General features: G+C 31.2%; 1 protein-coding gene and 1 pseudogene across 1 annotated transcript; one reads left to right on the top strand and one right to left on the bottom strand.

Annotated features, from left to right (window-relative positions):
* Window positions 1-3,433: 3,433 nt before the first annotated feature.
* On the top strand, window positions 3,434-4,797 carry LOC107901973 (delta(12)-fatty-acid desaturase FAD2). Its single transcript, XM_016828170.2, has one exon. The coding sequence runs from the start codon at window positions 3,478-3,480 to the stop codon at window positions 4,627-4,629; it is 1,152 nt and encodes a 383-aa protein (XP_016683659.1). The 5' UTR covers window positions 3,434-3,477; the 3' UTR covers window positions 4,630-4,797.
* Window positions 4,798-7,252: 2,455 nt separating this feature from the next.
* On the bottom strand, window positions 7,253-11,515 carry LOC107900422 (actin-like; annotated as a pseudogene).
* Between the last annotated feature and the right edge of the window lie 2,083 nt (window positions 11,516-13,598).

The raw sequence follows: 13,598 nt of genomic DNA, 5'->3' as shown, positions 1-13,598 counted from the left end.
CTTCAAGAACAAGTCTGATGTTCTCAAGGCTGGCGTTCCACCACTGATAGCAACCAGAGCATGCCGACAAAAAAAGAAAAATCAAAAAGCACACCAGTTCCGGCAAGGAGAACATCGACACAAAAAAATACCATTTTTTTTTAATTTGAACCAATGCCGTCAACATGACTACCTACACAAATCCATTTGTGTGACTAAAACTAGCACAAATCTCACAAGCCTTCATCTAGTAAGTATGTCCTACAACAATTTGTTAAAGAAGAGAAGTTAGTTCAAAAATTCAATTTTCAAGAGAAGATAAATTTACCTTGATAACTCTTCCGGATACGTCTTGTATAAATCAGGACTATTGTGAATAGGAGGCCATGATCGAAATCAATTATCTAGCTTCATAGAGGAGTTTTGTTCACTATGGAACTACTTTTAGCAGCATCCATCATCTTTCTTTCCATCGTCTTTGTAAAAATATTGGATAAGCAATTGCTCTAAAATTCCATGTTGTGAACAACTAACATATAATTGCTTGAACCTCTCCCAATATCATGACGAATCTCTATGTCATTTTGCTTTATGTTGCAAATCTTCCTCCTAATAGAAGTAACACTTGAAGGAAGAAAATTTTATCTAAAGATAACCTTACCATGTATGTCTATGTGGTTATAGATTCGAAAGGTAAATAAAATAGTCAACCCTTTGCTCTATCGACAAATGAAAAAGGAAATACTCTTAGCCTAAGTTTAGATACTCTTTAAGGTTTTATAGTAGAATATATCACATGTAATTCATTCAAGTGCTTATATGGATCTTCGTTTTTAAACCACGAAAAGTAGGCAAGAAATAAATTAGCCTAAGTTTAATTCAAAATATGTCTCTAATGTAGGGTAATGGATGCAAACAAGTTGTTTAATTCAAAATATGTCTCTAATGCAGGTTATTGGATGCAAACAAGTTGTTGATTCAGACTTGGGGTCGCTAATTCTCCCATGGTTCTCTCTTGATTAACCATCTTTTCTTCTGGTTCAGATGTGTTAGATGAATCAACTAAATTAAGTGGTGTCTAGGTTAGTAGATGAAGACGATTGGTTGGATTGCAATTCATTTTCTTTTCTTAGTTTTTGAGCAATTTTCTTAATCTCAGAATTGTATTGGAGTTCACCTGCATGAGAAGATTGAGTTAGGAAAAGGAATAAAATTATTCACACCAATCCCGAGCAACTTTAAACAAAAATAAAATTCCAAATAAGAAAAATATAAAATTTGTATAGAACAATGAGCAGGGTCAAATAGACAGAGATTAGTGATAATTCTATTTCTTTAATAAAAACAAGTGAAATAAAAATAAATAGGATTTTTTAAAATTTAAAACTTTCAAAGGAAATTCGCAAATAGAAATTTAAGGAACCAACTGAATGGAAATCTAGTCAAAGATAAAATTTCAACTTTGATTCATGTGTTTGATCATCAATGCAAAAATAATTTTGATATTATTTAATAAATTAGTTATAGTTGCTAAAATCGCACCTAGTAACCAATATCTCCTTACCTTCTCGACAACTAAGAGGAAGCTCGTTGAAATTACTTTTCTTATTAATAGATAGCCCTATAACGAAGTGTGTAGGATTAAATTTATCAATACTATGAAAAATTAAAGAGTCCTAATTTTAGCCAACAAGCACACATAAACAGGGTTTATTTAGACTAGATCACATATCCAAACAATATGAATTGTATATCTAATTTATACCCAATCATGTTATTTGTCACAAGTATTAGAATAACTAAATAATTATGGACCTAAAAATGCTAATTGATAAGACAAATATTTCAAACTATCAAATACAATAACTATATTTAATAAATTTGAATATTTGTAATTAAATAAATACCAACAAGATAAAGATAAAACCGAATTAGATCTCATAAACTTGAATAATCAAAACTTGGGAATTCTTTTGACTAGAAATATAGTTTAGTAAATCTTGTAGGGAAGAAAACACAAAAACAAAATAATATTAAGTGCAACCAACTCTAATCCTGATCCTAGAGCTATGTAATTATAGGTTAAAATTCGCATAAGAGAAAAAAAAAATCAAAGTGCCTTTAATGAAATAAAGTATTTTTTTTTGAGGTTTTTGACACATTTGTGGCGCAAACTTCAAGTTCATTTTTGGAATCTTCTAAATGTTTTTAGGCTTTGAACATTGAAATAGCTTGATTAAATCTTTCAATTCCCTCTGAAACAATAAATTATGGAACCAAATAAGAGTATTGTAGCTCAAGATATAATCACAGGGTCAAATTGAGATTTTTAAATGGATCCAGATCATAAAACTTGCCAAAAATAATATTGAAATTTCTTTTGCTCTAATTCATCTACCTTGCCATGAACAATAAAATAATTAAGCAGTTAAATAACACAATTCAAAAAATATTAAAAATAATTTTAACTTATACACTTATTGCAACTAAGTTGTAAATAAGGTGATTATTAAAATATGCTATTAGTCTTTATATTTTAATAAAATTTAAGATTTAAGTTATATATTTGGAAAGTTATAAAATAAATTCTACTTTTCTAATTTAAAAATTCTAGTTCAATTATTAAGATTGTTATTTTGTCAAAATTGATCAACTTGACATAATAATTAAGTTGCCCTTATATAACTTGATAGAAAAATGATGAAAAATAAACATATTAAATAGTTGAACTTAATTTTGAAACTGAAGAAAATAAGAAAATTGGATTTTAAACTTTTAAATCACAGATCTCAAATTCCGTGAAAGTATAGAGAATAACAACGTATAAGATGTGGAGAATAGTTTTCTATGACTAGTACAGAAAATAATTTAGCAGATTACTGATAGCCTTGGCTATAACAATGGTATTAAATTCGTGTGACAAGAATGGTAAGCGGCGGCGCTGGGAGTGAAAGGAGCAGTCTTCGCCTCCATAATTATAAAATTTCAGAGTTAGTCTTCTTTCTTTTTAGGACAGTGTTAGTCTCATTAAATGTAATAAAATAATTTTATTTTAAGTTATTATATTTATAATTTTATTTTAAGTTTTTGGTTTGTTAAATTGAAGATTTAGTTTATGCACTGATGTTATATTTAATTCAAATAATTAACTTATTAAAATTTTCGGTTAATTAAAAAAAAAACAACCCGAACTTGATTGCTTTATGTAATTTAATGGTGAAATTATGATTAAGTATAATATAAAAATAAAAACAATAATTTGCATTTAGGTAGCTGCTCGTGTAATTAATATACAGCAATAAGTTTAGTTAGTTAATGGTTAGTCAAAGGAGCCAAAGTTGACAGTAATAAATTTAGTTAGTTATTTGTTTTACATTAAAACCTTGATTCGGCCTCAATCGTTTCCTTTTATCTATATATATTTATCTATTCTTCTTCTCTAGTCTCCAGTGTTAAGTGTGCTCGTGACATAGCTTTCACAAGGTTCAACCTAGTCCAATGGGTGCTGGAGGTAGAACGTCAGTTCCACCGAGTCCCAAAAAACCCGAATTCTACCCACTGAAGCGAGTTCCATGCTCAAAGCCACCCTTCACTCTGAGTCAAATAAAAAAAGCCATCCCACCTCACTGTTTCAAGCGCTCCGTTTTACGCTCATTCTCTTATCTTATTTACGACCTTGTATTGGCCTCTCTTTTCTACTATGTGGCCACCAATTACTTCCCTAGCCTTCCTCAACCTCTCCCGTATGTGGCTTGGCCTCTTTACTGGGCCATGCAAGGTTGTATTTTCACCGCCTTTTGGGCGCTTGCCCATGAATGTGGTCATCAAGCTTTCAGTGATTATCAATGGCTTGACGACACTATTGGCTTTATCCTCCACACTTTTCTCTTAACTCCATATTTCTCGTTGAAATATAGCCATCGCCGTCACCATTCCAACACTGGTTCCCTCGAAAGGGACGAAGTCTTCGTTCCAAAGAAAAAATCCGCTTTAAAATGGTGGGCTAAACACTTCAATAATCCACTAGGCCGGTTTTTGGAAATCTCCATTCAACTTACCCTCGGCTGGCCGCTTTACTTACTGTTCAACATCACTGGTCCACCTTACGATAGGTTAGCTTGCCACTATGACCCTTATGGCCCCATCTTTTCCGACCGCCAACGGCTCCAAATATACGTCTCCGACGCCGGCGTCCTCGCCGTCACCTATGCTCTTTACCGTCTCGTGTTGGCCAAAGGGGTAGGTTGGGTTATTAGCGTTTACGGGGTGCCATTATTGGTGGTTAATGCCTTCTTAGTAATGATCACGTATTTGCAACACACTCACCCATCTTTGCCGCACTATGAGTCTTCGGAGTGGGACTGGTTGAGGGGAGCTTTATCGACCGTGGACAGAGATTATGGGATTTTAAACAAGGTTTTCCATGACATAACCCGCATACACGTGGCTCACCATTTGTTTCCGACAATACCTCACTATCATGCAATGGAGGCTACCAAGGTGATAAAGCCGGTTTTGGGGGAATACTACCAGTTCGATGGGACACCCGTTTATAAGGCGATATGGAGGGAGTTGAAGGAGTGTGTTTACGTTGAACCAGATGAGGGTGATAATGATAAAGGTGTTTTATGGTTTAGAAACAAGCTTTAAACATTTGCATTTTACCTTAGGAATGTGTTCGTTTTTGTTGTTTGGAGGATAGTTTATGCAGCCCATCGTACGTAATAGTAGACCGATAGATTGGTGGTTGTTTCATGATATATGTTCGGCTTGAATTTATAACTATATTTGATAGTAATATTATCTTTAAATTTTAAATTTGTATTTCACTATTTTACTAAACACTTACCAATATATATATTTGTATAATTGTAATTCTTAACTGTATTGTTGACTATGTTAAAGAAATAAATACAAACCAAGACAATTTGGATTGAAAAGTAGTAATTTACTTTGATATTTTTATTTAATGGGATTTATTAATTAATCAAATTTTAAAAATTAATTTACTTAAATTTATTTTTAAATTATGTGTTATCATTTAATTTTTTAATGGCGTATAAAATTATTCATATTTTTTAAATTTTATTTGATATGTTGTTTGTGCATAAATTACTATGCTAATAATCACAATCTATAACTTCCTTAATATACAAAATAATATCCAACAACTTTTAAATGAATAACTTCGGATTTATTTAAATATAAACTTTCGAAATTGTAATATAAACATAAATCGTTCAACATTACGATTGTAGACCGCTTATTATTACAAACTGAAACAAATTAGAATATTAACTATCAATTTATAAATTTAAACCAGAAATATTTGTTCTCATTAATTATTTAAATTTGATTAAAAAATAAATTTAAATTTAATTCGATTATTGTTTAGTTAAGTTCAAACCATATAATGAGCTAAATTTAAATATAGTCAATCCTCTCTATAACAGTTTTATTTATCTATTATAAAGATGTGACTATTATACACTCATGACATCATGTCGTTATATAGATATAATCATTGTGAACTTACCATAGTATTTATATTGTGAATTTTCATAAAATAAAGAAAATGTGAATTATGTTAAAAAAAGAAAGAAAGTGAGAATCAAATCAATAAAATTAAAAGACGTAAGATAGGTACATGCATTATTTCTTGTATGTACATTTTATTTTATATTCTTTCATTTAATTAATTATAAAGTTCATAAATCTAATTAGTTCAATTAATAAATATAAGTTATCAAATTAAATTAATTAATTTATCATGAGTTACTGAATTCATGTAATCAATTTATAAGTTTATGATGTTCCAAATTTATAATAGAATATATAATTAGGGAACTTAATAGTTTAATAATTTGATATTTTAATTCCACTCATTGAAGATTATTTTCATTTAACGAAATATGATTAATAGAAATTTTCACATGAAATTTAATCATTTTATTGAAATAATATTTTAATTAAAATCGTTTTCATTTAATAAATGATAATTAATACACTTACTTATATGAAATAACTATAATTTTACTTAAAAATTTAGACAATATGCCATTATAAAAAACTAATTTAATGAAGAATGTACTCTATAACTATGAATGTACTCTATAACTATGAATGTTGTTGTTATAAGTGAAAAGTTGTTATAAAAGATTAAAATAAAACATAATAAATTAGTTTTACTAGAAAGTTGATTGATGTAGTAAAATATTGTTATAGCGGATAGTTGTTATAAAAAGGGTTGATTGTATATTCGAAAAGCTCACAAACTTAATCCAACTTTTTATTTATGATATAATTATTAATTTACTCTTTTACCCTAATTTTATATACACTTTAAAATCTTATAACCCTTTTCTCTCTCTCCTCACCATTTCGCCCCCCTCAGTGCCATATGCATGGAATTCATGTTTTTTTTTTTTTACCTAGCTCTTCATTTCCACTACATTGTCAAAACTTTATAAGATTTGTATAACATTTACCAGAAACATTATTATTTTTCCTTGAAATTATTTCCATCGTTTAGTTAAATTATTTAAAATATTAAGTATTAACTATTTTTATAATTTTATTGTGAAGAATTTATATATATTGTGCAGTTTAATTAGATTTTTTTTAAATTGTCGGGAATTTTTATTGATTAATTAGTAAAATATTTAATTTATTATGTTAAATTAATATAAAAATTTATTTAGAGAAAATATCTAATTTGACCTTGAGTAAGAAGTCAAACCCAAATAAACAAAGTTTAATTGAGTTGTGCTTGAATTTAATCGAATACGAGACAAGATTCAAGCTAAAAAAATCTAATTCAAGCTTCTACTTGCCATTATTTGAGTTGGCTCAAGCATAACCCTATTTATTACTACAAATATCACTGTTTAAAATTTCAAAAACATTTTAACAGAGCACATTATCAAATTTCCACGTCAAAATTTCACTGTTAATATATCAAAATAATAAATTTTATTCATGAAATCGCATTGAATTAGTAATATATATAGATCTTAAATTCATATGTTAGCAAATACAATTCTATTTTCTTCATCTCTAAGCTAGAACCTCTTATATCATAAGAAAATATTACAATAATTAAGTGTTTCTAATATGAGGTTGGTTATAACGCCTAAGCAACTATCAGTCATTTTAAGTCAATGAGAACTGAAAGAACTTTTCTACAATCAAACAAAATTGTAATAAAAAAAAGAACGAAAATGAACCTCTCCATGTTCATTTTCTGGACATTAACAGTGGAAAAAGAAAAAAATTAGCAACTCACTTGGTTTATCAGCCTTGCCTTATAACAAAAATGGGCATTGTGTATTTCATTGCTCAAAATCTTGCTTTTTGCATAACTAGAAGCATTTCCTGTGGACAATGGTCGGCCCAGATTCATCATACTCTGCTTTTGCGATCCACATCTGCATACAAAACAATCAAAATTTACTCAAATAGAGTGTGAGAGTACAAGATATGTGTTCTTTTTTTCTTTTCAAAATTTTCATGTATTTAGAAGAGTTTTGGAGGATTATATCTTTATTCTCATGTTGGCGTATGCATTGGCATAAGTGTCAAACACAACTGCCTTAAGAAAAATAAAAAGTCGAAGCAGCATAGTTTCTATACAGGTAGAGATGTTCATTTTAACAAGGAATGCAAAATTTGTGTAAAAATATTGGATTAATTGTATCAAATGTCTTCAAATTATGACCTAAATTACAGGCTTTAAAATGTTCTAATTGAGTCTCAGCTTATTAATGCCATATTAATAATCGTAGTTTGAGTACATCTGATATAATTAACCCTAAAAGGTATCTGAATCAAACAAAACTGTCCAAAGCATGTTTACGCTAAACACAAGATTCTAAAGAAGACTATAAAGGAATCTAAAGATGCCATGAGTTTTTCAAAGATAAAAGGAGATAATACCTGCTGGAAGGTGCTGAGGGATGCCAAAATGGAGCCTCCAATCCAAACGCTATACTTCCTCTCCGGTGGTGCAACCACTTTAATCTTCATGTTGCCTGGAGCTAATGCTGTGATTTCCTTGCTCATCCTATCGCCAATTCCAGGGAACATAGTGGTGCCGCCACTCAGGACAATATTTCCATAGAGATCTTTCCGGATTGTTAGAAATGGCCCTCCATGCAGCTCATGCAATCAAGGAGAAATTCATGCGCGTAAGAATTCATGCACATAAGTCTTCCGGATGAAACACATGCAACTGAAGATGTTAATGCTACTGTTTCATCTCAGTTTCATTTTGTTATTTTTTAACAATGTTTTTGTAATTTAGTTCATTTTGAACTATGTTTGGATGACAATTGATGTAACTTGATGGTAAAAGAGCTAATTACTAGCTTTGCTTTAGTATGCAAGTCAAATTTATCTAGTTCCGATGAATTAAGTGGAGTTAGGTAATGTTTAGGTGATAAACTTGTTGATTTTGACCAGCCAATGTCTGGTATATGTAATGGCTTCATGCCAAAGTTCATTTTAATGAAAAATATAGAATTTCATTCAATTTATGCTCCATTTTTTCTTTGCTTTCAATTCTATTCTTGTTTTCCCTTGCAAAATCTATTTGTTTCTTCCACAAGCTTCGAGCCTTGTTGCTCAAGACTCAGTTTTTTCTTCATTCCTGATCCGGATATATTACATTGTTGTTTAAGTTCATACTTTATCCGGATAAAGTGTCCCAAAACACCAACACGGATATCCACGTCGCACTTCATGATTGAGTTGTATGTGGTTTCATGAATGGCAGCAGCTTCCATTCCAATCATGGATGGTTGGAAGAGGACTTCAGGGCAGCGAAATCGCTCAGACCCAATGGTAATAACCTGTCCATCGGGTAGCTCATAGCTTTTCTCCACAAAAGAGTTGGTTTTCGCTATCTCCAGCTCTTGTTCAAAGTCAAGAGCAATGTAAGATAGCTTATCCTTCACATCCCTTACAATTTCCTGCTCGGCGGTCGTAGTGAAGGAATAGCCACGTTTCGTTAAGATTTTCATGAGGGCATCTGTGAGATCACGACCAGCTAGGTCGAGACGCAAGATGGCATGTGGGAGAGCATAGCCTTCATAGATAGGAACTGTGTGGCTCACACCATCTCCAGAATCCAAAACAATACCTAAACAAATGCATATTTGAGGCAAACAAAATAACATTTAAGAAAAGAAATAAAAAGTAGCTAGAGATTTTTCATTTGGGTACATCAAAACAGGAAATTCAAGAGCAAACAATTAAACACCGTTACGCATAATGTAAAGCGATATGTTTAACCGGCTTACAAGGATCTTGATTTATTGTTCATCATTGAGGAGTTCAGCACATATGTTTTTTTAACAATATCTAGGCAACAACATTTCATATTAGATTAGGTACCTACATTTTAAGAGAAGGGATTGTATGAAACTGTAATTTCACGTCATTATCCGTTTTTAATAGGAGAATGATAAATCAACTTTTTCCTCCTGATTTTTACCATTTTTAGTTGGATTTAAATTTTTACAGGAGAAAAAGGCTAAAAATCAGGAGAAAAAATTTGATTTGTCATTCTTCTGTTAGAAAGGAATAGGAATAGGGATGGCGTAAAACCACAATTTTATATCATCCTTCCTCTACATTTCAAATCCAAAAATTTCTTTAAAATTTTAAAATATTTATTATTTAATTATTATTTTGATACCCAACAAATTATTATTTCAATTTAAATTGAATTATCCATCAAATACCCACATGCATTAAATATTCGAATTTCATAAATTTAAAGAATTGAAATAAAAATTTAAAAGGTAACAAATAATGAATTTGAATATTAAAATCTTAATTTTTTTCATAAAAAATTATAAAAAAATTGTATTTTTAAAAATTATTTAGAAAAATATGGTGGTTTTAGTTATTTAAAAAATATAGTAATTTTTCTCTCCTCACAAGGTGATCCCATTATGTCATAATAGATCCAATATGTGAGATCGAATTACTTCATGTCAACCTCCAATGAAACCATCAAAAAATTGAAATATGAAAAGTTTTGATAAAGTGTGACACATGTCACATACATAGTGAACTCGTCCTCTAACACGATGGTATCACTATTTAAAAATATAACATTTTTACAAGAAATGACGAATTTTAATAATAAATATCCAAATTCGAGTTCATTATCTCTAAAAGTAAATTTAATAGGATATTCAAATACTAAAAAAAATCAAATATCCACAAATACTCAAATCCAGACCCTCATTTTCAACCTATTTGCCAATTTTCAATATATCACTTATGATGATAAATATAACGTTGAACAGTAAAGAAGAAGATGGTGAAAGAGGCCTAACCTGTTGTACGACCACTAGCATCCAAGGAAAGAACAGCCTGGATAGCGACGTACATTGCAGGGGCGTTGAATGTTTCAAATATGATTTGGGTCATTTTCTCACGAATAGCCTTTGGGTTAAGAGGAGCTTCAGTAAGGAGAATTGGGTGTTCTTCAGGGGCAACTCGAAGCTCGTTATAAAAAGTATGATGCCAGATTTTCTCCATATCATCCCAATTGTTAACAATACCGTGTTCAATTGGGTACTTCAATGTCAAAATACCTCTTTTCGATTGAGCTTCGTCTCCAACATAAGCATCTTTTTGGCCCATACCGACCATCATACCGGTGTGCCGAGGGCGACCAACGATACTGGGGAACATTGCTCTTGGAGCATCGTCTCCAGCAAATCCAGCCTGAAAAGTTTAAACATCAATCATTATCGAAAATAAAGGTTGACAGAACCTGAATCGCTGCCCGGATTTCACACCCATGATTACCTTCACCATTCCAGTCCCATTGTCACAAACAAGAGCTGAATATCTTCGGATTCTGCCATTTTCTATCGCCTGATTCAACCAAAATACAATACAAACATCAGTGAACATATACAATACAAAAAATAATCTCATATCTGAATCTGTCACATCCCATCACTGGAACAATTTGTAAGATCATGTGGTTATTAATTAATCTACTGAGACTAACCTAAATGACTGCATAATTAATCATAAACAAGAATAACACTGTCATCATGAACTGAAAATGAACTTCAACTGAGAAATTCAACGCGCAAATATTCGATTCAACTGTAATTTCAGTTTTCTTGTTTTTTTGTTGTTGAATAATCAGAAAATTTAAGGATAAAAGTTCACACTTCATAACATGATAATGCAGATTCAGTAATTAAACGCAAAAAACGCGAAGTCGAAAATAACATCATAATTAATCATAAACAAGTAGAACACTGGCATTGTTCCCTCCGCCATGAATTGAAAATGAACTTGAACTAAGAAATTCAATTTGCAAATGTGTGATTCAACTGTAATTTCAGTTTTCTTTTTCTTAAAGAAATAGAAAATCTGAGGATAAAATTTCAGATGTTGTACTATTATAATGTGGATCATTCATAATTGAACGCAAAATTAGGTAAAATATGAGGATCTACATTAAAAAGATCCTGAAGTTGAAGATCTAAGCACCAAAATCCGATCAAATTAATACCAAAAAATTGGTAGAAGATAAATCGGATGAAACAGACAGGTTGAATTAAAAAATAAGATGAAGAAAGAAAAGGATACTTTTCTTTTTTGTCGATTCTCTTTTTTTCTTGCAGTTTTAATGGACCGTTGAGTTTCGTAGAATTATGCGGTGAAAGGAACCCGCGCTATTTGCTTTAAGGAAAGCTATTTGTAAATTCACCTCAAATACGATATCGTTAGATCTTGGCCGTCCGTTTCCCTTGTCTACCCCTAATCTACAGACCTTATTTTTCGTCACATTCATGGTAGAAACAGCTGGCCCCTTTGGGTTTATAAATTTGTGTTTGACGGATCGATTGGACATTTTACCCAAAAAGCACGTTTTTAAACATTACTAATAAAATTGAGCTGTTTGTTGGGTTATTTATCGGATTAGGCCGTTTTTCTCGAAAACGTTCTGACGTCAGCACGCTTTAGTGTCCACGTCAGCAAAACGCTCCTCCAAAGAAGTGTTTTGCCTGTGTAACGGTAAAAAATTTGACCGTTGGCTTTCAACGGTCCAAAAAAATATAAAAAGGCCCCCCAAATCATTTTTTCACACAAATCTCTCACAATTTCTATAATTCTCTCAAAATTCATTTCCCTTAATTTATTTTTCACACAATTCTCTCATAATTCTCAACATTCTTTTAATATTCCCTTAAAAAATCTATCAAATTTTATCGAAATTTTCTCAAAAATCTATCAAAATTCTTTGTTTAATTTTTTTTTGAATTTAATTTTTTTAAAGTAAAAAAATCCGATCGTGATAGCAATGGCCGGAGAATTAATCCGTCTCGATAATAAGCACATCTCCGTTGATCAAATGACAATGGTAAGTGATAATTTTAAATTTCCAATACTATTCAATATTTTTTTAATTTATGCAAATTTAATTAAATTTGCAATACTATTTGATATTTTATTCATTTATGCAATTATAATTAAAATTTCAATATTGCTTGATTTTTTTTTTCGTTTATGATGTTTGCATTAATTAATTTATACAATTTTAATTAATTTTTGTTTTATAAATTTTTATAATAGTCTATAGATCGGGTGTTGCAATGCTACATCCGTAATTTGTTTGGTGCTCCATTGCCGTTGATCGAGAGTTACTTGCGGGAAGCGGGATTTTGGCACGTGGCCACGATAGGCGGGGGTGCAAGTTGGACCTGAAACTAATTAGTGTAATTAGTGCGTTGATAGAGAGATGGAGACCTGAGACGCACACTTTTCATCTTCCATGCGGAGAGTGTACTATCACTCTAGAAGATGTGCATTTGCAATTGAGATTGTCGGTGGATGGGTACGCAGTCACCTGGTCCACATCATCTACTGATTGGGGTGTCGTATGTTACGAGCTTTTGAGTGCTATACCGGATAATATTAACAGAGGTCGGATCGAGATGGGCTGATTACGAAACACATTCTCGGCTCCGGATAATGATTCGACTGAACTCGAAAGAATATGATATGCTCGGGTATACATTCTTAAGATGATTGGAGGTTATCTGATGCCGAACTTGTCACAAAACCTCTTACATTTGAGATGGTTACTGAAACTCGTAGATTTTGGAGCAGTCGGCGAATTGAGTTAGGGGTCTGCCGTGTTGGCAACATTGTACAAGGAAATGTGCGGGGTGATGCGACCAAACAAAGCCAAAATAAAAGTTTGCCAATCACTACTGCAATCATGGGCATGGTTTCGCTTTCTATTTTTACGTCCTCCAGTGGACCACCCATATACATTTTCACTCATAACGAAGTAAATTTTATATTAGATTTTACAATTATTACGTAGATTTAGAATATAATTGTATGCTAAAAAATTATTTAATTAGGTGAAACCATTCGATGAGTTATGTTGAAATACCTACCTCTCTCGAAGATATATGACTTCTATTAGACCAACGATCGGAAGCACAAGTAAGTATTAAATAAAATATATATACATAATAAAATAATCGTTTCGTATTTAGTATTTAGTATTTGGTATTATGTATTATGTATATAAGTAATATTTTTATCATGTTCATATAGTTTCAATAGAC

Source organism: Gossypium hirsutum, chromosome A01 (genome assembly GCF_007990345.1).
Source record: "Gossypium hirsutum isolate 1008001.06 chromosome A01, Gossypium_hirsutum_v2.1, whole genome shotgun sequence".
Lineage (NCBI taxonomy): Eukaryota > Viridiplantae > Streptophyta > Magnoliopsida > Malvales > Malvaceae > Gossypium > Gossypium hirsutum.
The sequence above is the reverse complement of the archived record's forward strand: the minus strand, read 5'-3'. Positions and strand labels throughout refer to the sequence as shown.